At 43.1% G+C, this 23,915-nt stretch overlaps 2 protein-coding genes across 3 annotated transcripts in view; one reads left to right on the top strand and one right to left on the bottom strand.

Moving 5' to 3' along the window:
- The first annotated feature begins 120 nt into the window (after positions 1-120).
- abhd14b (abhydrolase domain containing 14B) lies at positions 121-5,301 on the top strand. 2 transcript variants are annotated; one of them, XM_085923973.1, is made up of 5 exons: positions 121-206; positions 846-1,060; positions 1,266-1,507; positions 1,703-1,883; positions 4,981-5,301. In XM_085923973.1, exons 2-4 carry the CDS (start codon positions 847-849, stop codon positions 1,880-1,882), a joined length of 636 nt encoding a protein of 211 aa, XP_085780099.1. In that variant the 5' UTR covers positions 121-206; position 846; the 3' UTR covers position 1,883; positions 4,981-5,301. The 2 variants fall into 2 exon arrangements, with proteins under 2 accessions (XP_085780099.1, XP_085780100.1); XM_085923974.1 differs by lacking the exon at positions 4,981-5,301 and adding an exon at positions 2,070-3,146.
- Positions 1,877-23,915, bottom strand: part of cacna2d2a (calcium channel, voltage-dependent, alpha 2/delta subunit 2a) — a 94,603-nt gene continuing 72,564 nt past the window's right edge. The window contains exons 9-38 of the mRNA XM_085923972.1: positions 20,989-21,039; positions 20,578-20,677; positions 19,270-19,431; positions 18,206-18,316; positions 17,335-17,413; positions 16,219-16,268; positions 14,402-14,491; positions 14,254-14,322; positions 13,657-13,731; positions 13,299-13,373; positions 13,146-13,217; positions 12,917-12,988; positions 12,737-12,798; positions 12,424-12,500; positions 9,259-9,319; positions 8,788-8,885; positions 8,169-8,259; positions 8,003-8,065; positions 7,795-7,898; positions 7,621-7,719; positions 7,456-7,547; positions 7,284-7,331; positions 7,142-7,213; positions 6,918-7,070; positions 6,773-6,825; positions 6,472-6,527; positions 6,138-6,261; positions 5,965-6,074; positions 5,810-5,892; positions 1,877-5,687 (exon numbers count right to left, since the gene is read on the bottom strand). Coding sequence (XP_085780098.1) covers positions 5,565-5,687; positions 5,810-5,892; positions 5,965-6,074; positions 6,138-6,261; positions 6,472-6,527; positions 6,773-6,825; positions 6,918-7,070; positions 7,142-7,213; positions 7,284-7,331; positions 7,456-7,547; positions 7,621-7,719; positions 7,795-7,898; positions 8,003-8,065; positions 8,169-8,259; positions 8,788-8,885; positions 9,259-9,319; positions 12,424-12,500; positions 12,737-12,798; positions 12,917-12,988; positions 13,146-13,217; positions 13,299-13,373; positions 13,657-13,731; positions 14,254-14,322; positions 14,402-14,491; positions 16,219-16,268; positions 17,335-17,413; positions 18,206-18,316; positions 19,270-19,431; positions 20,578-20,677; positions 20,989-21,039 — 2,575 coding nt within the window. The 3' untranslated portion in view covers positions 1,877-5,564. The remainder of the gene's footprint in view (positions 5,688-5,809; positions 5,893-5,964; positions 6,075-6,137; positions 6,262-6,471; positions 6,528-6,772; positions 6,826-6,917; positions 7,071-7,141; positions 7,214-7,283; positions 7,332-7,455; positions 7,548-7,620; positions 7,720-7,794; positions 7,899-8,002; positions 8,066-8,168; positions 8,260-8,787; positions 8,886-9,258; positions 9,320-12,423; positions 12,501-12,736; positions 12,799-12,916; positions 12,989-13,145; positions 13,218-13,298; positions 13,374-13,656; positions 13,732-14,253; positions 14,323-14,401; positions 14,492-16,218; positions 16,269-17,334; positions 17,414-18,205; positions 18,317-19,269; positions 19,432-20,577; positions 20,678-20,988; positions 21,040-23,915) is intronic.

Below are 23,915 nucleotides of genomic sequence, written 5' to 3'. Positions count from 1 at the left end.
TAATCATTAATAAAGAATGGCACGCATCATCGTCTACTCATGCGTCTTCGAGTCCTTCAGTGGACGCTAGAGGGCGATAAACACAGCGGAGGTGACCTTTACTTTCTGTTGCTCTGGTTTGTCCACTCCCCCTTCCGGAAATAAAAGGGAAGCGCAACAAGTTTCCGAACTTTAAAACGGTGTCGTCATCAACAACGTCACATCAGGTAAGATCACACTCGATATTTGTGATAAAAATGTTGACCGCACTTTTACACTTCAAGAGGGTGCAAAAACACAAAGACGACTTTGGATGGTTGAATAGGAAAACTTCTGCTTTTGCAAAGATAAATAATGCTCATTGTTTGATTGCAACGTTAACGGAACTTTTGCTTCAGGGCAGGGTGGCAACTGTCTTATTTGATCTACTTGCACAAACGACATGCTGCAATGACTTTACAAAGTGCGGAATTCTCTCCCCAAACTAAGGAGAAAACTGTGCACCCCCCCCCCCCCCCCCCCCACACACACCTCCAGTTTAAATGGCACAGCAATGACAGCAATGTAAACAAATGTAAACAGTTTGTGCGTCATTTTTTTCATGCTTATGTTATGGTCACCAGGGGGCAGTATTATAAAGGTTATACAATGACCCAAGAACATTTCATAACAGACTCCATAAGCTGCAGTAATGTTGATTTAATGTTAAGGCTTCAACTGGAAACAGAAAAAAAATGGAACTTGCCTGTTCAGCTGTTCTTCATATCTCTGTTGTAAGCCTATATTTTAAAATATATTTTAAATATAAACCAAAAAATCCATACCGGTAGGTCCCTTGGATTGATCATATCTGTGTGTGTGTTCAGGATGTCGCAGGTGGAATTGACCGAAGGCAGCGTAGACGTTCCAGGCTGCACGTCGCCACTCTTCTACAGACAAAGTCGACCATCCTCAGGGGATGTCAAGATGTCTGTTTTGCTTCTTCATGGTCGCCGCTTCTCCTCGGAAAACTGGCTCAGCAACGGCACCCTTCGCATGCTGGCCGATGCCGGCTGTTGGGCAGTTGCCATCGACCTTCCAGGTGAGCGGAACAGGAAGCGGTCACACATCCATCCATAGCGCTGGTCAGGATAAGTGTTGTAAAAAAATAAAATAAAAAAAGGCTGTCGTCACCAAATGTCATGTGGACGTCTTCACTTATGCTCACTTCAGCCTTTTAATATTTTCAGAGGTCAAAGTAGACATGACTTCATTTTTTTTGTGATGCAAACATTACTTGTCCACAGGACTGGGCCGCTCCAGCTCAGCCGAGGCGCCGGCGGCTATGGGAGAGTTGGCCCCCGCTACGTTCCTGAAGGATGTGTGTGAGCGACTGCAGCTGAGCCCCGTGGTGCTGATCAGCCCGTCACTCAGTGGCATGTATTCGCTCCCCTTCCTGCTGCAACACCAGCACCTGCTGCGTGCCTACATTCCCGTCGCGCCCATCTGCACCGAGAAGATCGGCGCAAAACAATACGGCCACGTCAAGGTTTTCATTTATATGATTTCAAATTCCACAATGTAAGTCGGGGAATATTTTTGCTCATGCCACTTAATATGGGTGGAACATGGCATCAAGGGTAACAATAATGTAAACTGGGTTGTTTTGAAAAATTTACTGAAATTTAATCCAGAACACAATTTTCTAGAATAAAAAGAAGCACATTTATTTTTGGCACCACAGGTGCCGTCACTTATCGTCTATGGCGATGGTGATGCTGAGCTGGGGCAGGTGTCGCTTAGCAACCTGAGCCAGCTGGCCAATCACAGCGTGGCGGTGATGAAAGGGGCGGGGCACGCCTGTTACCTGGATGACCCCGACACGTGGCACCGTCTACTCTCTGACTTCCTTGCTAAACTCTGAGGTAAGTGTGTCACGTTAAAACAAATCACGAGACGCTTTGAAGTGAAGTGAAAAATATGAACATTATTTATTAACTGATTCTCTGTAATAAACAATTTGAAAATATTTTACAAGGAGTCACAGACACAATATTTTACAAAGTTTGCCCCTCTTCTTTTTTTTTTTTTTCATCTTTTTTTCCGCATAGCTTCAACTGTACAAAAAGAATGGAGCGACAAACAAAAGAAAGAAAGAGCTCAAGTCATCCTCTCTCACACACGCGCGCACACGCACACTCGCGAGAAACAAATACAAAATAAAAATCTGTTTGGACTTCAGACCTCAAACTTATCAACAGTGCTCTTTTCCTATATTTATATTGAGATATATATATATACTGACTTCACTTTGACTGATTCCGACTTGTTTTCTCTAAATTATTTTATTTTAAACACACACTTTTATCAAACATGGTCACGGAGCACCAGACTACACACTACACGATCACATACACACTGTCCCCCTCTCACACACACGCACACACACACACGAACGGACGCAGCCTGCCTCCCCCTTTGCTTCTTTTAACCCTCGTCACAATGTGATTTTTGGCGAACCTGTCCAATCAACAAAGACATGCTAGGCCTTAGCTGGACACTTTTTTTTAACCCTTCCGTTAACACTGTTCAGATCCAACTAATAACTCATTTCAATCAATGAACTGAGCCAATTTGAGCTGGGGTGAGAAGATTTTTCCAAACATTAGGAAAATAAAAACCCATTTGATTTGTATTTATTTTTGTTTCCTGACACATGTCATACTGCTAGGTGGCAACATTTGTTTGTTGTTACAATACCGCCGGAGTGTTGTGTTTGTTTCGAGAAGTGTTTTTTTTTTTTTTAATGGCTCATTGTTACTGTTTCAGTCAATATTTGAATCAGGTCAGTTTGACCTATGTCGTGTTTTGAATTATCAAAGTGTCAAATGATTAAAAAAAAAATAATCCCAATATACATTCTGAACTCCATTAATAATCTAAAACATGGTGGGGGCGTGCAGGGCGAGGGGGATCAGAGCTCTGTTGTGCGTGACGCTAAGGCAATCAAATAGAGAGGCGTCGTTTTTCTACGTTGCATTTAAAAAACTCAATACACTGACCAACTAACACATTCTGTCAATCCAAAAAGCGATGACGTCCCTTTTTGTTTTTTTTTCCTCAACGTCCATAACACTGGATTGTGTTCATTGCGACACACAAACAAGAACTTCAACAAAAAAAAACAATCAGCCCTCACATCACACGCACTATTTTAAAGACATTCCACTCAATGAATGCACGCACGCACGCACGCAGGCAGAATTAGAGCAGTCGAGAGGCCCTAATTTAAAAAAAACAAAAAAAAACATGACCCAATAATAAGGCTGGATTTACGCTGCAAGTGGCACAATTCAGATTTGCTGTTTGTCATAGAAAAAAAGTCACTTTTTTTTTAACTTTTCTAAATTTCACACTTTTTGTGACTCTTTTAGTCTCCATATCTAAATACAGGTTTGTGGATCAAAAATCTTTTGCAAAATTCTGTGTTCAACTTACTGAAACATTGAACAGTTCGACTTTCAGAAATGTAGGGAAGGTGAAATTAACCTCATTTGCAGCAGTACATTTTCGGTTCAAGCTGAAATTTCACCCCAAAGCACAATATCCCAAACTTTCTGTGAGTAGCAGAAATAGCCGTGACGTTTTCACAATTTAACAGATTTCAAAAATATCCAATGACATCAGCCAAAGCATAGACAATTCAATATGATGTAAATATATAAATGCTACATCAGGGACGTGTCCATTACTGGGGGGGGGGAAAAAGCAAAGCAAATTCCCTACGATAGCCAGTCGTGTCATGTGAGGGTTGCCCTCGCCAACTAAATTCTCAATATTTGTGCTATCCATGTATTATTGTTTACTGACTTGCAGAATTATTGCCGAGCAATTTGGTTGCCTGCGCATGCGGGTTGGTTTGATGTGTTCTCTTATGTGTGTCGCTTGAAATGTACATGAACCTAGTCCCGAAAATCGGTTTTAGGCGATTAATGGACATTGTGCACATGAAACCTGCGGCGTAAATCCAGTTCAAATGTGTGTGCTGATAGCTGACTGATTATAGTCATATGATGGCAGTCTGATGGCTGCTCTATCGAAAGCTGATCCCTTTCCAATATGGCCGCTTGATCTGAAAGAAATAACGACGAGTACTATACAGTCGCCTCGCTCGTCTACCACAAAGTGCGTCAAGGCACTATTATGAAATGGAGCGGATCCTAAACAGTCTTAAAAGACGACCACGTGACAGGCGCGGACTACGTTTGGTGGGCATTTTGGGGACAGCATGATAAGGCCTGAACCACCCTGGCACGGAACCCATGAAGAACATGTGACAGAATACGGTTTAGCGAGAAGAAGCAAAGCCTTCTATGGAGTAATCGAAAGGAAAGCAAATGTCAAATTACGAGGAAAACTGATTTCAAGTTGCGGGAATAATATTCCGATATTACAATGAGGAATTTGGATTTTTAGGAGGGGGAAAAAAGTTGACATTTGTATACATTGTATTCATTTTTTACTCCAAAAATTCAAACATAACGCTATATTTGTAAATGTGTTAAATTAGAACGCCAATCTTACAATATTCTGACTTTATTGCTGTAAAGATACTTTTTTTTCTCGCAATGTATTCAGGTTCGATTTTTGTAATATTACATCTTTTCCCCGCATCATAGAATGAGACACTTGTGATGTTAAAACTTAATCCATGTTTCCTTTTATATTCTGACTTCATTCTTTTAAATTTGGGTTTTTCATTCATGACTTATTATTTTTTTATTTAATTGGATTTCACTCTTGTAATATTCAGAACTTATTCTCGTACCAGTATCGTTTAATTCTTGTAAAATAACCTTTGTTACTCATTTTTCCCTCCTAATATTCCAACTTTTTTTTGCTGATAACATCAAGAGTCAACTCTTAAAATATTCCAACTTGTTTCCTCGTGACACTGCAATGTTTTTCTTGTCATATTTGGACTCCATCCTCATAGCACTGATCTGTTTTTTTTCTTCACAGCCTTATGAGGACTGGCAGAGGTGATGTTGGTATAGATGGAGGTCAGAGAGGTTCTTTTTTTTTGTTGGTAATATATAACACCACACCACACCGCTCGCTAATAATAATTGAAACGTCACAGCTGTGTTATTAGTGCCTCCGTGTCGTGAATATGAGCACATCAACATGATAAGTTTTTTTTTTTTTTTTAATCCCTCTCATTAAGCCATTTCTGCTGTGTTTTTGGCTAAAAAAATAAGACCACATGAAAGTCTATCTCATTTTGGCAAGTAGATATAGTAGTGCATAAATTAAATGTATCGTCCTTTCTTTTTTTTTTTGGTGAGCAAAAATAAAACGTTTGGATTTCTCATGACACCGTGTCATCTACCTAAGAGTTGTTTTTTGGGGGGGGGGGGGATTGGTGGGGGTCTCTCCTTGGCTGAGAACACAGAAGTGAAGCTGGCTAGATGGTGGCACTCAGGGCTTCCATCATTGCCCATCATTGCCTATAAGACTACTTTAGGTGGTAGGGGAGCACATATGAGAAGCACAGGACAGCTATAAAGTGTGTGTGCACATTTGTGTGTGTGTGACAGATGAGATTAATGTAATTGAAAGTCAGCGTGAGGACTGACGACAGGGTAAAGCAGGACAAGTTGAATCAGCAGCAAAGCCACGCGGGAAGGACGCAAGGAGTGGCCCCGCCCACAGTCTGACGTGTTCTCCTGAGGATTGGAAGGACACGCGTCAGGATTGCACACAAAAAAAAAAATCTCATAATCTGGGTCAACATTAAATCACGTACTATTTTCAATCCAAATTACAAAAATGCTGACATGTTTCTTACCGCATTGTTGTTGTCAAAACAAGTGGAGGGTCCTTTCCGATAGCGCGCCACTGTCATTTCTTCACACGGATTCTCCTCCATAACTGGAAATAAGCCATTACGGAAAAAAAACACAGCAATTCTTGACGCATCAATGATGTCGCACCAGAGGATACACTCCACCTCCTCCTGGGACAGCTTTTCAATCTCGCAGCCATTGCAGGGCATCTTCTCGGCCACCACAAACAACAGGTTGGTGTTGTTTAACTTCTTGGCGTGAATCAGCCTGGACAGAATACTTGATGAAGTTGCGTCCTTCTCGACTGTGTGTGCGTGTTTGTGTGTCTACCTGGAGCAGTTGCCGCAGTCCTGCAGCACGTTGAAGGAGCTGCTCAAGTTGCTCAGGTAGTACTGAGTCTGGATCATGACACAACTCCTATCCCTGGAGTCCAGTCCCTCAGCGGCCACCTCATCTGCAAGTGCCATTGGAAACACGCACACACAAATATCAATCTACTCACAAACGTACTGGAGTTTAATTGGAAATATTGTTTGGTGTGTGTTGTGTTGGTCATCACATACTAAGATACTGGCACTGCTTACACATTTGTCAGACTTTTTTTTTTTTCCTTTCCCTCATCAGATATGTGGTCTCTCTCACATTTTGGCATGACGGCACCCACCTGTGACAAACCAGCTGTGATAAGCCAGCCCATACATGAGCTGCTGGAGCAAGGACCTGAAGACAAGAAGGGACCAAAATGTGTATTTTGGAGTCACTTGGACAAAGCATTAAGTACGTATGCACCATATATGCAATTCAGCCATTACAAAAAATATATAATAATAAAAATATGTCCCCTTGTACAAGATGTTTATTATTGGTGCTGTAATTTGCAGTGGTGTAGAAGTGCACTACAGTACTTTCGAATATGATTAAATCTTATGAGGGCCAGGTATATAATCGTGAAGTCAATTTCTCACCATGCGGCTGCAGATGTCCACCAAGCCAGGTTGACAAAATCTGCAATCGTGGGCTGTGGATGTGACAATCGATACATTTCAAATATATGCAGCGGTGCCTCAAGATCCAAGTGACCCCGTTGTGTGTAAAATATTTTTTTCGTACCACAAAGACTCCTCTCCGTGCCGCTCCGGCTTCACTGTTGGGCATGCGCTCGCACACTGACTGGTAGTCGAACGACTGCTTGCGGTAGTAGAAGGAGTTGTTGTAGAGCGCGTACATCAGGGACGGGTCCACGTCGCTGAAGAACATGCCCACCTGCGGGAGAACACAAGAAGTCATGACAGAGGGGTTTCAAAGTAACCACTCGTGACGGGTCAAAAAGCCACCTTATTCCAGTCATCCTTCTGGTTGGACATGATGAGGAAGCCACCATCGTCGATTAGGTAACACAGGAGGTCCTGCGGGGAAAAAAACAATCAATGGACTGAGCTGGAGTGAAACACACGAACAAGTAAAATGGACACTCACGTCATTGTTGGCGTCACAGTCCATCTCGCAGACCCTGTTTGGCCCACACTGACACAAACACAAAAGAAGAAGGAACAAAATGGGGACGTTATTGCGATCGAGGTACACCCTGGACTGGTCGCCAATTATTTCTTTTGGCACCCTACTCAATATTTAACTTTTTTTTTTTTACCGTGTTAGGGCCTTGGCGGTTGTCTGTGTGGTTACTGGCAAGAATCTTGAACTTATCCACCCAAGCTTCGAGATCCAGTTTCACTCCCACAACTGACAAATGAGCAAGCATAACAAGACCAGCTAAGTATGTTCAAAATAGAAGCCACGTTGCTCGGGAACGCACCCGCCGGTTTGATAGTCTTCCCCCCGACGGTGATGTCCACCGCCGAGCTGACCAGGATCCCAATGGTGTCGTTCTCCGGGCTGAGCAGCTCGTCTCGGGCTGAGAGACAAACAAAAGTGTGAGGAAACAAAAAGAGCGGGCTCGGCGCAAGACGCCCAGAGGAGCATCATTCACCTGTACGATAAGGCGCTCTGAAAATGTAGCCCTTGTTGTCGAGACTGCGGCGGTAATAGCTGGCGTTAAACGGCTCGGGGTCTTCCTCCCAGCTTTCTGCAGCCCTGACATTTTAAGAGAGAGCTGTAAATCTCCCCGCTACCACCGTGCTTGTTTCTTATCAAAGTGATTAGGCTTTAAACACAGTCTTGATAAGAACGACTCTTACTTGTTGGGAAACACTCGTGTGATTCCTCCGTCTGTGGCAGCGAATACAGCCAGAAAACCGTACCTTCAAACACAAAGGAACAGACGCGCATGTTAAAGTGGACAGATTAAAAATACAAAAACAAAAACATCTGCTACGGCTGAAAGAGTCTGAACGAGGCACTCACGTGTTCAAGTCTTTATTCTTCCACACTTTGTCTACCAGCTGCCTGATGATGCCCGTGTCCAGGATCAGGTTGTGAAGCAGCAAATTGTCGCCTGAACAGGGCGACAAAAAAACAAACAAAATATTTGCACGTAAACAAAATATTAACATGAATACCAAGTGGCCAAGCTTATTGTTTCCTAAAGTGTCTCAGTGGAGTTTGTTTTATTAGGTTTGGAGCCCTACTGTACAAGTGATAATGGAATTTCAGGCTTTAGACACACAAGAGATTTAGTAGGAGGATTTTTTTTGGGGGGGGGGGGCAAATTTGTAAACAATCCGAAACAGAGACCAGCGTACTCATGAAAGCAACAACACAAATGTGCTCAAACGTATCCAATATTCACGATCCCAAATCTTATTTTTTGGTTTACTTTCCGGGTGTATGGATGGTGATTTATTTTTAGAAGCCAAGTAAGACGAGTTTCCTAATTTCTGAAACTGCTTTCTGGTATATTTAGAGTTTAAACAGTGAATGTAGGTAATTATAAAACAACTTGGGGGTTGGAGTCAACTGGTACTTGTTCCCTTCACTAGTTAAACTTTCAGTTAAAAATCTCGCTAATGCAAAATCAACTGACATTGCTTGGAGTCGGGCGTCACTTTCTCCATAAGGGCGATGAAGTTGAGCAGGAATTCCGTGTTATTGCTTGACAACTCCAGATCGTTGCAGTATTCCCTGAGAAGGAATTAAAAAAAAAAAAAAAAACAATTGAAAACCGCTCCAACCTGTCTGACGTTTTGAAAGTCCCGAGACAAATCATGCAGCATCACAGAAGTGGCAGCATGCGCGGAGGGTTGTACTTGGTGACGGTGAACTCTGATGACACAAAAGCCAAGTTCCGACATCACTCATCAGTGACAATGAAAACAGTATAATGCAACACACACACACACACACACACACACACACACACACACACACACACACACACACACACACACACACACACACACACACACACACACACACACACACACGTAAAAAAAAAAAAACCCTCCCGGACAAGATGTGGCGTAATGACAACGAGGAGCGTTCCACACAAGGCTACCTGGGAGCAATGAATATATGTCCTTCAGACTCAAAACTGTTTGGCAGCAGTGACTCAAAATCTGAAACAGAAAGGGGGAAGATTATCCGGGAAGGGGGCTGAGAAAGTGAGGGGCTTGCAGCTGTTCGGGGGACGGAGGGCGGGTGAACACAACGGGACTGTTACCATAGCAGCGTTGAGGAATCATGGGAAACACTAGCGTTAGCCAATATGGTGCCTCAAACAGAACCTGACCTTAATGGAGGAACTTTTTTTGTTTTTTGTCATCATGATCAAACTTAAAAGCATTTGGGATGTCTGAGAAGTGACTTGACTCAGCGTGGCGTCAGGAAGCGACTTCTCAGACCCGCAGGTGGTTGCAGCGAGCGCTGTCAAAAGGTCAGGCAGGCATCAACGTGGCCAACTCTTGCAAGGGTCCTGATGAAGGTGCAGTCGCCCCTCAGACTGCCAGGGCACGGGGGCTCGGAAGGACACGTAATGGCGGGAAATGCATTGCATTGTGAAGGGCATGTTGGAGGGCAATGCTAAGCAAAGTTGAATCATTAAATCTCATGTTGTTACACAAGGTTTGGCTCTGTCAATGGGGTGCCCAGGTAGTCTCCACCCACAATGCCGTGTATCATCCCAAGGTCGGGGTTCGCTTAGGAAGCGTTGGGCCGTGCGCCTGGCGGTCTGAGGGGTGAGTCAGGGGTGTGGCAGAAGGGGTGAGGGGGACAAGCTGATGAGACGGGGGTTGTAGAGAGGGACGACACAGGAGCTGACACCTGAGAGGGGGCCGGGAAACAGATCAGCTTTGGAGGAGGCCTGTGCTCAACCACAGTCCTACTTGGAGACCGACGCTAATGCTTAGTATGTACTTGAATATGTTTGATGCTGCTTTCTGCCCACATTGGAGCACTTAGGCAACAAATATCAGCAACTATATGTATCTGTAATAGAAATGTGATGAGATACATTTAACACTGAGAAAACTATCTTTATAAAGATTTTGTACAGAACTGGATCCTATCAGACTGTACCTAATAGGTTGTCTATAGTTAACCTATTAACTACTGTATTTGCAGAGATCAACAATCTCGCTGTCGTATTGCTAATTTGTGGACATTGATAGAATGAACATTTACAGATTCGTGACGCTGTGAGAAATACACAGACAGGTAAGGGAGAAGAGGATGCAAAGAAGAGGTGAAAGACAGACAGGAGGAAAGGAGCCATCCACAGAAGGAGCATGAACATCTGTCTTCCCGTTCAGTGCGTCGGCAGCAGAGGTCAACTGAGAACTGAGCTTTTATCATCATGTCACGAAGGGTAAGGGCTGAGGTTAAAAGAAGGAGAAGAGGGTCCTGGGGGGCAAAAACAGGCAGGCAGACAAGGGGAGCCAGAAATTAGGAGAGAGGTGGTGGAGGGAAGGGGGAAGTTTCAGGATGAGGGAGGAAGCGGGAGGCAGGAGGAGGAGGAAGTTGAGGAAGAGGGAACGTGGACCAAGATGGAGTATACTTGCCCTGGATGTATGACACTGTGTGGATCCATCAGAGAAGGAGCAAGAAAAGAAACAGGGGGTCGGGTAGGAAGGGGTTTTGAGGGGAGGGGATCACAAACAATATTTTATTCAATTTATTGCTTGAATAAAAATATTGTGTTCTTGAAAGAAAAAATAAACTATTGAAATCAAACGACACAAAGCGGGATGCACACATACTTGGCCTGATTTTAACGTTCACCATTCATGTCGGCAGATTATCAGATTATCCAACGATTATCCTGATTGTGTTTCCTGAGGTATGGCGAGTAGAAAATGATTTTCATAACAAAAATGTGTCTAATGTGCCCCCTACTAGTCTAACTATGGCATTTAGAGTAATATTGGAATACGAATTATGCAAATAATTCCATTCTTTTCCTCTCTCTCAGTGGGCTGGCATTTTGGCTAATAGCGCCCTCTGCTGTTGACTCAAAGTGATGTCACTGCTGCCCTTGGGCTCGCAAGTCATGAGATCAAACCAGAAAACAAATGAGCATAATACGCCATTTAGACAAGTGCAAAAAGCATATTCTTGCTATTAAAATGTTGACATTGATTATCAATTATCATTATGGAATGTCTCTGAAAAGATGATCCTCAACGATTATCACATGGTGTGCGTTAAGAATAATTGTCCTTCCTTGATCTGCTCTTAAAACATTCAGGGCTGGAAATTTCAACCTTTTCCAATAATTACGAAAGGAAATATATTTTTTATTATTTATCAGTATTATTTATTATTGTATTTTCGATGCCTCATGGCACCGTATCAAAGTGTTTTCCTCTGATTTTAAACATTGCCGAAGATATTAAAATGAATATGCGTGTACCCCGCTGAAAAGAAATAAAGACCAAATATCTTATTTGCTGGAGCAAATGAGAAAGACAGAAAAAAAGGACACAATTATTGTGGGGAAAATATCAAGAGGAAGTACAACAAAGAAAGAATGAGAAAGACAACAATGTGTCCCCATTCGGACCCACAAAACCCAAACTCCCACAAATGAGCAGCCCGCCACTCGGGCCTTGTGGGAGTTTATGTGCTGAATGATTCCAAAGCTCACACGCAAGTAAACAATGTCACACATACAACAAAAGGCAAAGAAAATCATAGAAGGCATCAAAAGGAGGTGAAAAGCATGCGTGTTTTCACAACTCTCCCCCCCACCACAATAGTGGAACACACGCTTCAGAATCATTTCTCGGTGGAGAAGAGGCGAGAGCATTTGGCAAGGAAATCATAAGAAATAAAAAAATAATAGCACAAAGTCACCATTATTTTCACCGGGCGTCACATAGCTTTCACCTTTCTGTCTCTTCAGTTCGTTTTTTTCTTCAGCCAAAGCGAAGAAAAAACATCACCGTTTTTTTTGTTTTTGTTTTTTTTAACAGCACAGCATGGAGACAGGAGGAAGGAAGGGTGAGGAAGAAGGGATACTCAGATTGGATCCAACCTATCAAGGAGCATCGAGAGGAAGAGGAGGAGGACGAGGGAGAGAAAGGCGACTCGCTCCGTTCCCTACAATGATGTTGGAGACCTCGCTGGATCCCATGTGAACGACAGAGCGAGAGTGGGAAGAGAACCCAACGAGAAAGAGAGAGAGAAGAAGGGTGGGTCCCATTGGTGCTGAGAGGGTACTTACACTGCACCTGCAGGATTTGGTCGCTAAGGTTGGCTTTGATGTGGTTCTCGCTATATGTTGGCAGCACCAACCCTAGACTGAGATGCACAAATGTTAGAAACACACAAAAACACACAGCACGGAGAAGTTACCAGAATTGCATTAGCACAGATTAGCGCTATAGTTTTTTTTTTGGACACTCGAGGCTCAACATGTAGCCATCCCCTGCCGCTACTGTTCATGGTAAGAAAAGCTGTCCTCAGCTTCGTCGCGGGAGGCTCATTTCTACCGATTCCCAAAAGGTCAGCCCAGTATAAATAAATGCCCTGGCTACCTGTAGTCCGTGCCCTCCACCGGCGTCCACGTGTACGTACGCACGGCCTCGTCAATGTACCTCTGCGGATAAACACAGAACGGTGTCACATGGTGTCCCGCCCACCGTGATTGGCGGAAAAGGCATTAATCATGGAACTGCTTTAAAACACGAGCGAGTCTCGGCGTATTGACGACTTGCCTCATCAACCGACTTAATGAGCGTCTTGATTTTCCTCTGCCCGGATTTGCCATCAATCATTTGTCTCCGGATCTGAGGAGGAACGGAGAGAGAGAGAGAGACAGTTTAAATGACATGAGATGTTTAGAACCGCAAAATATAACAGCCACAATTGATTCTTTTAATGGGTCAAAATATACAGTGAAACCCTGTTAATGTGGAAAAAATGAGGTTATGACAATGCTCTTACCTCCTCCTTGTTGCTGTCCTCCAATTCCGCGTCGAGAAAGTCCAGAGTGACGGGCTCCCTGAAGTTGATGATCTGCTCGAGGGCACAAATGCGTTAAAATAAATAAAGCATCCAATGGAGATTCTGCGAGTCTATCGACGCACACACACACACCTTCGGTCTCAGGTTGGGATGTAGCAGCACGTAACCGTTGGGATCGGTCGCAAAAGTGTAACCATTGGCGCCAAGCTGCGTGACCCAAAAAAGGTGATGACATCATCATTCATGTGTCAATACATACAGTGCATTACTGTGACTACAATTTGCTTTTATAGGTGAACTCAATTTACTTTTTTTTTTGTACAACTTGTTCTGTAACCATTTTGTTTGCTTTTGAACTTCTTGTTAGAGAAGAGAAAGTTGAGCATAAAAATAAATCCAAACAATGAACAGTCAAATTAAGTTCACCTCTTTCTCCCTAACGTTTTGTGAGTAGTCTATACTAAAGTATTTGAGTGTCCATCGTGCTCACTCTATACGTGGGTGTCTTCTTTTTGATCTCGTTGATTGCGATGTCCACACCCATGACTCCGAGGATGAGCTGGTTCTATATAGGGCAGAACACACACAGCATTAGACGGAGCCTGAAGAAGCTTTTCTATGGGCCACTATCTGATTAGCACCTACTTTCGCTTTTATCATTTCTATCTGTTCCACTGCTTTATGCTCCGGTGATAAGCTCAAAGTAAATACTGGGCTTAAGGATGCTGAAAGATGCATTCAAAGTGTCGCCTGGGTGATAACAGTTATGAGAAGGTTGTTTGAAATGACAGCTATTACCTCAGGGAGGCGCTGTTTTATGTTTCTCAGTTTTAAGAAAGGCAGGTAGAAATGGAGTTAAGTCAGTAGGTTGGAAGAAAGTAATGTGCTTTATGTATGGAAGTTGCTAGGTAGAAAGGCAGATCGCAAAGTCGTTAAGTAGGACTAGGAAGGAAGCTGAAGCAGATGGATTAATCATTCTGAGAGGAATCAAATGTATCGGCACAAGCCAATGAAAAAAAAAAAAAATTTTAGTGACCTTTTTTTTTTTAAAACAATTTTTATCTAAGCTTAATGTCATGTTGTGTACCTGCGCGCTTGATTTATCTGCAGTGAGGTTGAAGACCGGCATGGTCCCTGTGATTACCAGACCCAAACCCTAGCGCAACAAAATAGAACACCATCAACAACGTCGTGAATTCATTTTAAGATTCTTTCTCTGCGTGTTTTGCCCTCACCAAAGCATCCTGGTAGACATTGGTCCACTGGACCTGCTTGGCTTTAGACCCAGCCAGCACCATGGGTCGCCCCAGGACATCCAGGTACTCCTGAGATCACAGTAAAAACACAGCAGCGCAGTGGTAAAACACACACGCTTGAGTTTTATAGAGCTCGCCTTGGCGTTAAAACAAGACAGCCTTCGAATATCCATAAAACCAGAAGGGCTTCTTTGCCGGGTAGCCACATAAAGCAGTGGGTCATCGACAGCGCAAAGCTTCAACAAGCCACTCAAGGCTACAGTTCATCATTATGAGGGTGCTATTAAAAACACATTAAGGCATGATGTGCAAACAGGGCCAGCCATTTTCCCCCAGAGGCTCTAATGTCAACGCTGCTGGCATTGTGACAAAAAGTCCCGCGGTGATTGTGAATTGAGGTGAGAACTGCTGTCAATATGCTGAGCTGTTCTTTTTAACAAACCCAGTCAATGGTAAAAGTGACATTTTGTTGGGTTGTATACAAATGCAGTGGCGTCTTACTACATTGCACTCTATAAAAAGAGTTCAATAGATTCCATAGACAAGGTGGCGAAAATAGCATTGACTTTATGATACCCACCAAAATGATATTACCGATATAGACCGGCATTTTTTTTCCACCATACAATAAATGCGAACAAAAGAAATACGATTGTATATTTTGACCTTTGCGCACATTGAAATACACGCATGTGAGCGTCATTTCCGAGCACACGCCTGTTTCGGCATCAAGCTCCGGACTGTTTGCTTTCATCGGCCGGACCGCCAGATGCTGACAGGCGTAACCTATTCTATTATTAGCTCGATAAAAGTTCGCTTAAACGCGCCACGGGGAGATATTCCATCAGGACAGTGACAGTCAGACCTTTTCACGGGATATAGGGGAAATTTTACGCCTGGCTAGAACAATCTAAGGCACATAAAAATGATAGCGAGCACAAATTTGTCGCGCAAAGGAGCAAGAGCCGTATAAAGTCACAGCAGCCATGCTCGGTGATTAGCGGCCATTATCTTCATAATATCCTCCATCACGCCAGGAAGTCTACTAGGGCAAAGATCGGATTCTGAGAATAATGCTCATGTTTGATTGACACTGGCAGAAAGGTATTGATAGACGCTCGTAACCCGCGATAATCGTGCTTCCTGTTATAATAGAAAGCTAATTTTTAGTTGATTGTTAAAACTGGGGTTGAATTTTATTATTAGAAATCATTTTTAACTTTAGGATAATCCACAAAACAGTAGATAAAAAAAAATAAATGGACATAATGGAGTTTCACGATTTAGTGTCGCCAATCTAGGCTGCGTCTCATTGGGGTGAATTTGCTTGTAGAGGCCGGTCAAATTGCAAACTGTGGGATTTGCCCAAGAATGACAAAAGGGCATTTATTTGTGGAAATAGTGAATTCCAAGATTAAGATTCATTTCTAGCCGTCTGACACTGTTGACAGTCGTGTTAGGGAATTTGCAGCTCCAAAGGGTGTTGGTGCGTGAGTCCAATTCTACAGCTTCTCCACAGGGCCCTCCATGCCTCAAGCGAGTGAGAGGGAACCCGCGGTGTGTGCAAAGGGGTGAAAGAAAAGATTCTCATCAAAGAGAAGTCAGAGCCTAATTTATGTGAATCACCATTACTCCCCTTGTAAAGTCATCCACCTGAGAAGACTTTGTGTTATAAAGCGCCGCGAGGCATATCAGCGTGCCGTAACCATTGAGGGGAACACGGCAGCAAATGAGTCTCTTCAAAAGTCATCTTCATTCATTTTCATAAAGTCCTGTTGTAATCTTGTAAATCTCACCTGGGTGTTGATTCGGATGGCTCCGATCGATGGGATTTCAAAGTAGTAACCTAAAAATAAAAAGATGATGTGAATACTAGTCACACAATCACTCAACCACAATATCGAGTCAAAGAATCGGATTCCAGACATACTGCGCAGAAGTTGGGCTGCTTTCTCAATTGCACTGCGTTGAATTTCAATTTTAGCATCAGTCTAAACAAATGCTCATTTAAATTTTGCTTTTATTCTATCTACAAAAAAAAAGACCAAATAACCAGATGTCTGCAAAAGATTATTCTGAGCGATAATCCTGTGTTGTGGGCCGTGTGTGTCCAGAAGCTAAACTTGGAATGTGAGTACGCTACTTTACTGCTCCAGCAATGTGCAAGACACAGACAGTGGTCAGCTCGTATGTCGAGGATCTGCCTCTGTTAGAGTCAGATAGCAAAATAAGTCATGAAGAGGACCCTTCACGGAAAAGACACGCCCGTCTGTGCACTAATCGTTCCGGAGGTGAAAAGCCAAGCAATCGTAATCCTTGGCACTGGGCTCAGCCTGACATGGAGATGACAAGCTAATCGCCCTGCAGCCAGACGCCGTTCCTGCTAATTAATAATGTCTGACGAGATATGTCTGAAGTTTCCCAAGACTTCAGAAAGGAGCTTTCAGACCAAGTCGAGACAAACAAGACACGTCAAAGGGAGAAAATTTTAAAATATCTGAGCTGAGAAGAAAGAACGTCTACTTTGGGGTAGTCAGAAGTACAACTTTCCATTTTTTCCACTTTATTCATAACTAGAGTTTAAACTTGACTGCTATTAAAAGCTTGTGCAAATTAAAGGTAAATACTTTGATTGCTAATTTACGATCAATCACCACCATCGTAAATCTAGCTATAAAATCTGTGGCCAACATTAATCGGTACCCGAGTCGAAGCTCACAATAATAATAAAAAAAAAAAGAGTAACACCTTCTGATAATTACAACAACAAATCAAATGTATAGCTTTTCTAACCATTCAAAAACTCTTTACATATAAAAAAAAACGGTAAGATGCGAGGGTCTTTGCGTGAATCTATGAATCTAGAATCAATTCCTGAGGAGAACATTTTATAAGATGGACTCCATATGTACCTTTGTTGGCACAAGCGATCCACTGCAGTGGGGTGACGTCATAATTATGCTGACCCACAGAGAAAGTGAACACGCGCACCTGCAAGGAGAAAGATTCTGCAGTTGAAGATACAATGATCAAAATACGTATATATCAAACCTGGAATCTACTGTCAGTAACATAAAAGTTGTTCAACAAAACAGTCAGGGTACAATGGCAAAGTTGCTCAATGGCACAATATTATGATACAAACATATTATTATAGATATTATGTAAACAAACATTATTATTATAAACAAATGGTGACTGAATGTTTTTTTCTTTTCCCATCAAAATACACCAATTTTCACCAGGATACACATACTTGAAATGAAAAAACCAACAAAGCATTTTGGGGCCCCCAATAGGCGAAATAATATTCAACAGTAAATCCAAGAGTCCTTTTTGCTAAATATGTACACAAAGATACCTTAGGACCCAACACATATAAATGGAAAGCATTAGCTTTGCTGTCATGTGCCACAAATACACAAATGTAGAGTGCGATTAGATTAGCCTACAAGCACGGCTGCATCACAAAGAACCGCGGCGGCGCTTGTCGGAATACAGATTATTCCTGGATGACAGTATAGCTGTCGGTGCACGAGTAGATAGTAATGGATAGTGGGATAAATGGGAGGCCGGGAACACAGCCGCCGACTATTGGCTGTAATTTTTTTTAACAGGCTTTTGGCGATAAAGCGGTTAATTAGTTAGAGGGTCAAAGCTGTTAACACCGACGATGATAGCGAACGAGACGAGCAAAGACAAACACAAACGGCGAATAATCGACTCGTGTGCCGATGACGCAAGGTCAGCGCATTGACGAGACATTCACGTGCGATTCCTGACCGTTTTGTTGGGCCAGTTGTACTTCTCGAAGATTTCCTGCGCTCGATCCTCGCCGCCGTCTGTAAACATCATGATCATCTTGTTGCAGTTGGCCCTCGGAGTGCTGCTCTCCTGTGTCCAGGAAAGTAAGAAATGCAGTTGAGATGATTCCAAAATCTGCAATGCGATGAATCTGAAAAATCTGCAATGCACGGCTTCGGCATCATTTTTGTTCTTAACATTGGATTTAGTCGCAGCAATACTTGTGCCTGTGCAGCAGCTGCCGCAGACTCCGCTGCCAGCCATCTGACAAGCCCCTAATAATGATAAATAATATCGCCACAATTACATATTTGATAGGGCTTCTGCCACCAGTCATAAGAGCAACGATGCTGCAGACAGCTATTAAAAGGGCTGTTTTTATTTCTTGCAGTAGAAGCGTGTGTGTGTGTGTGCGTGCGTGTGTGTGGGAATAGGCCACACTTGGCTGTGTGCCTCCAAGCCAGCAGAGGAATATAAAGAGAGGCTGATCTCTGCTGGGCCGAGCTCATCAATCATCCCATCGGAGCCCATTAGGGTGTTGGCTGGCTGGAGTACACGGCAACATGTGGCGCTGGGAGAAAGGGGCGGGGTGGTGGTGGGGGTTGCACCTGTGTCACCGACATAGCGATGAATAAAGACACACAGGCATGCACGCAGGATGAGAGCATCACTGTACTTCAAAATCAGTTAGAACTGATTTGTCTGCGGTAATACGCTTTTATGACTGCGGATGGGCCGCGCAGTGGACTTGTGAATGATTGTCAATATGTATCCTGTGACCGACTGGCTGCGAATCTAGGGTGGACCCCCGCTTCTCTCGTCCAATGGACAACTGGGAACCATTTCAACTCACCTGCAAACCCATGCCAAGCTCGACAACTTTTGAAATGTACTCGCTGTCCGAAGTGATTTTAAATTAGCATGCAAACATACAAGTCATATTTACATTTTTTTGTGTCATATTACATTGACGGGAATTTTTTTTCACAAATTGTTGCACTGCACGGTTTGGACCAGTTGCATCCAATCCTTGTCACACTTACGTTGAGAAGCTGCTCAAAGGCAAACGTGAAGCCAGACTTATAGTCAGTGGTTCCTTTGGCTTGCATGTGCATGACGGCTTCCTTAAAGATTTTCTTGTTCCGCACATTGGCTTGGACCAAAGTCCTAAAGCAGGGCACCACAGCGTCGGCCTCATCATTAAACTGCATGAGAGGGAAAAAAACACAAAGATAAGACCAAAAACAGCATCTGTCGCTGTGCGCGAGTGTGTACGGCAACGCGGCCGCAGACGTGTGCGCAGATGCAGGCTGCCCTGTGACTCTCAGGCTGGCAGTAAACGCTGGTAATTACAACTTTGCAAGCAAAGAACAGGTGCACCTCAACTCGTAACAAAACACCAAAGAGAAACTCAGCCAAGGTAATATAATGGGACTCATCTCGTCCAGACAATTATCCTTTAGCTATATACATTTGCATGTGAAGTGCATATTTGGGCTACTGAGTAACCTTTGTCTTTTGGAACCAACATTTTTTTTTTTTTAAGAAAGATTTACATGTTGTACTCCCCCAAAAATATAACAATGACACGCAAAATAGTTTTGCCGCTTTTTTTTTTGCGTCAATTCAAGTCTGGTGGGCGTGCCAAGGCCATCTGGCAATTAATAAGTGGCCTCACTGGTGCAATACTATGTAAATCTATAGCTAAATGGCTCATTTAAGCATCAGATTAACTACCTACAAAACCAAATAAAGTGATAAAGTTAATGTCTATTTTCAGCTCATTAAAAAGCTGTTCTTTTCTCACATAATACAACTACTGTATTTTTCCATTTATTTCCTATGTGATTGCATTTTTGTGTTGGTAAACAAGTCAATATTGTGTAAGCCTTTACCTTCTTTACAGATGGCAGGGATCAGAACCCCCCGCAATATTATGATGCTCATTTTGTGCAGATTTAGCAGTATACAGTGGATAAATGCAGTGGATTATGGGGGATTACTGGCGGACGTGTCCAAACAGTCACCAAAAAAAAAAAAACAGGCCTATGTGTGTCCTTCAATATAGGATAAATCTGAATACTCATCCTATGTGTTAGCCTGGATAGAAAACTCTGGCAATGAGCATAGTGAAAGACTGGCGCCGTCCCGTCTGGCAAAGTATTATAACAAGAGAAAGTGCACAGCTTCCTCGGGGAGCAACATAAACTCCCAGCACGCAGCCTGCTTACTACTTCTTACTCGCTTCATTAACACCTGCTTAATGAACATGCCACATATTTTCCTAACGGCTGCCTCCTGTGAGCCTGCGTTTATGCGTGTGTGTTTTGTGTACGCGGGCGTCGACTGACTCTGGCTACGTTCACGTAGTCATCGTCCGAGAGTGTATCCAGCATCTTGATGACGGAGGTCTTCATCAGCTTGAGAGTGAGACCGCTGACACTCCCACTCCTGCACAAAGGAAAACACTTTTAGAATTGTAAAGAAAGGATTGATGAATGATATGAGCAATGTGATAAACATTACAGGATATAAACATGTTTTGACTATGATGACCAAAGGAAACAGGAAAAATGTTATAAGCATACTTCAAGTATTTTTGATGTTATAAGCAGGTAACACGAATATACAGTATTTCAAACTGTTATATGGTTAATGTCAAGTGGGCATCGCGTTTGCTCAACCTTGAGGTTTTCACAAACCAACAGGTGGCACTAGCGGCCTTTGTGCTTTCTATGAGACAAGGGCAAAGAGATACTCACACATCCACAATGATGACCATGTCCTTTGGAGAGGATGCGCCTTGAATGTACCTGCACAGAAGAAAAATAAAGGACACAAAGGACCTGGCATTTAATTTGTTTCTGTAATCTTCGGAAAAAGGAAACGTGCGGGGAAAAAAAGAGCCAAAGTTGAAATAGACTGAGCCGCGATAATGCCAGTGACCGTGGCTGAGCCCACTTAAGCTAGAGCACAGTGAAAAAGGCTTATGTGCTTAGCAGCCTTAATAGGTGGCGTATGCGGCCCCACTCAAACCAACACGGTTACGGCTCTTTACTCAATAACCAATACTAAATCAATCGTAGAAGGATATCAAAGGGTACAAGAACAACATTTTCTAGTGACTAAAATATTTTATCGGCTTCTGGTTAAGTTTGGATGGCTGAGTCCGAAAATGACATAGTAAAAATAGTTATTTGGTTTGATGTCACCCGGTTTTACATTCAATAATTGCTCAAATTGTTTAATTCTCCGATTTTTTTATTGATTTTTGAATTCGTTCTGCAGTGTGTGGGGGATCATTGTTTTCCCCGCCATCTAACCCTGAATACACTTGCTGCTCCATGGGCCACAAACTCCGAAACTGGCTAGTATCCATTTTTCATCTGTCGAAACAGACTTGACAGAACGTGAGAACGGCGTGGAAGTCTATCGAAAGTGACGGGCCGGGAGGGAGTGTACCGTGGTAAACTGTGGAATGAACCGTAGTGCACCTTTGAGCCTCCGGGATTTAGACACCCTGTTTTCAGGTGAATGGGAAAAAACAAATACTTCGATAGACCATGAGAGAATTTAGCAAGACATGCTTACCATATTGGAGCATACGTAAAAGTGTAAAAGTTTAGCCTGAAATGTACTTGAGTAGTAAAAAAAAACAAAAAATCCCAAAACTGTATATAACAATACTAGTTTTCATATAACTTGTTGTTGTTTGGGAGCCACATTAGCTAGCGCCACCATTTAGATGACGAGAGTTTGGGCTGGAGGAGTTTGCAGGCTGCACTTAGTGACCGTCTTGGGCAGAGTAATCAGCGGCGCTCTTTTTCTGCTGATTATCAGCGTGGAGGGAAGCCAGACACCCGTAGGGCCGTAGAGGCTCATTTCTCACGCTCGGCCAAGCTGATACGAGCCTCCCACCGGGCTTGGCTGCTGACCCCCCCACCGCAAGCCTCTCAAGATTCCGCCACTCCAACCCGAGGCGAGAACTCCTTAACTGTCGTGGAGGGGCCAACCTGGGCCCACCCGGTTGTTTGGAAAGTCCGAGATGAACGTCGGCATCAGCCTTTCGCCGAATGATTTCGTGACAAAGACTGAATTGCAAGTTGCAAGACATATAGTGCTTTCGATTCGTTCACGATGTACGCCAACATTTGCAAATATGGAAAGTACATCATACCATCAAAACATTAAAACAGGCATGTCCAAAGTCCGGCCCGCGGGCCAATTGCGGCCCGTGGTCAAATTTCATCAGGCCCACAGCCTCTGTGATAAAATCTTTAGTATGTGGCCCGCCGCCATTGTTGACCAGCGCTTTAATACACACGTACCAAAGCTATTTTATATTTATGCCGCAGAAATGTAATCTCGCGCGACCCGGCGTGATTTCACAGCGAGAACATGACTCCAGCTGTCCTGCTATGCGGAGCATGCGCAAGTCAAATGCGGAAATAAACCCGTTGTAAAAAGGGTACGCGCGAACCGGCTGCGTGAACCCTGTGTGAAATGTTCATGAGGCGAAAATAATTTTAAACTCATACATACAGTTCATACAGTTTGTTCAATGTTATCGTATTTTATGTATTACTTATAACTCCTGTTTAAAATGTTCATGAGGCGAAAATAATTTTAAACTCATGTAAATTTAAGGTATTTCATACAGTTTGTTCAATGTTATCGGACTCTTCAGATATGAATGAAAGGCAGAATTTGTGTTTTTAGAGTTGTTCACATCTGCCTGAGTGGCTTATATTTGGGTATTTTGTCATTAAAAAAAATAAAGACAATTGGGAGAATGAAATTTGTTTTATAACAGTGTTTATTTGGATGAAATTGTAGTTAAAAAAATGTCCGAAAAAAATATTGGCCCCCGGGCCCCTTCACTTTGTCAAATCTGGCCCTCCTTGCAAAAAGTTTGGACACCCCTGCATTAAAAGCTATTTAGTAATGTGAGAACACTTATGAGGCTGTCAGGAAGAACCAACCTTCAATTTTCTAAATTCCCATCAATTCCCGGGAAATGTAAATTTGCAAGCCTAGCATTGAGGTTCGTTAACTGAGTCACAGCGAAGATGGTCGAAACGTAAGCGTGTAGTAGGAGGGAGGCTGTGGGGATCGAGGCAGAATCCAATTATTTTCAATAATAAAGGATGCCACATCAAAGGTAGAACTTCCGCGGGTTGGCATGACTGCGTGCTGCACGAAATCAGGTCTGGAACCAGCAGGCCCATCGGCAGGCATGACTTTTTATCATTTTAATTAACCGAAATCTTAATTTAAAGAAAAGGAGAAAGCACGGCGAGGCTTCACTTGCACAGCGACGACTCGGCTTCTTTTTCTTTTTTTGGGGGGGGGGGGGCTTGTATGACGGAAACGGTGGTGAGAACATGACCCTCGCCTCAGCTGCCTCAGGCTCTCGGGTGGGAGGCGCCCCAATCCGCAGATAGAGAGTCAATTGGTGAAAAAAACAGAACGTCCGACGGACCGACTGCAGGATTTCATTAACTTCTACAGTCAGTTCATCTCTCATTGAGCAGAAAGGACTTTTAATGGGAAGTTTTTTGAAAGGGCTAAATGTTAATTATAAGGCAATAGTCATTTGAGGTCATTGCTACCTGCGCCAAATGCTACGATATCACAGCAGACAACTGAATCACTAGGCCACGCCCCTTACAGGCACACAAATATTTTA

Source organism: Syngnathus leptorhynchus, chromosome 11 (genome assembly GCF_054491065.1).
Source record: "Syngnathus leptorhynchus isolate UIUO chromosome 11, UIUO_Slep, whole genome shotgun sequence".
NCBI classification, from domain to species: Eukaryota; Metazoa; Chordata; class Actinopteri; order Syngnathiformes; family Syngnathidae; genus Syngnathus; species Syngnathus leptorhynchus.
Note: the sequence above shows the minus strand (reverse complement) of the source record. Positions and strands in the feature narration are given on the sequence as shown.

Coding starts and splice junctions, on each gene's coding strand:
- abhd14b (XM_085923973.1), top strand. CDS start 847: ATGTCGCAGGTGGAATTGACCGAAGGCAGCGTAGACGTTCCAGGCTGC. Junction 1,061..1,265: donor AGTTGCCATCGACCTTCCAG/GTGAGCGGAACA, acceptor ACTTGTCCACAG/GACTGGGCCGCTCCAGCTCA. Junction 1,508..1,702: donor AACAATACGGCCACGTCAAG/GTTTTCATTTAT, acceptor TTGGCACCACAG/GTGCCGTCACTTATCGTCTA.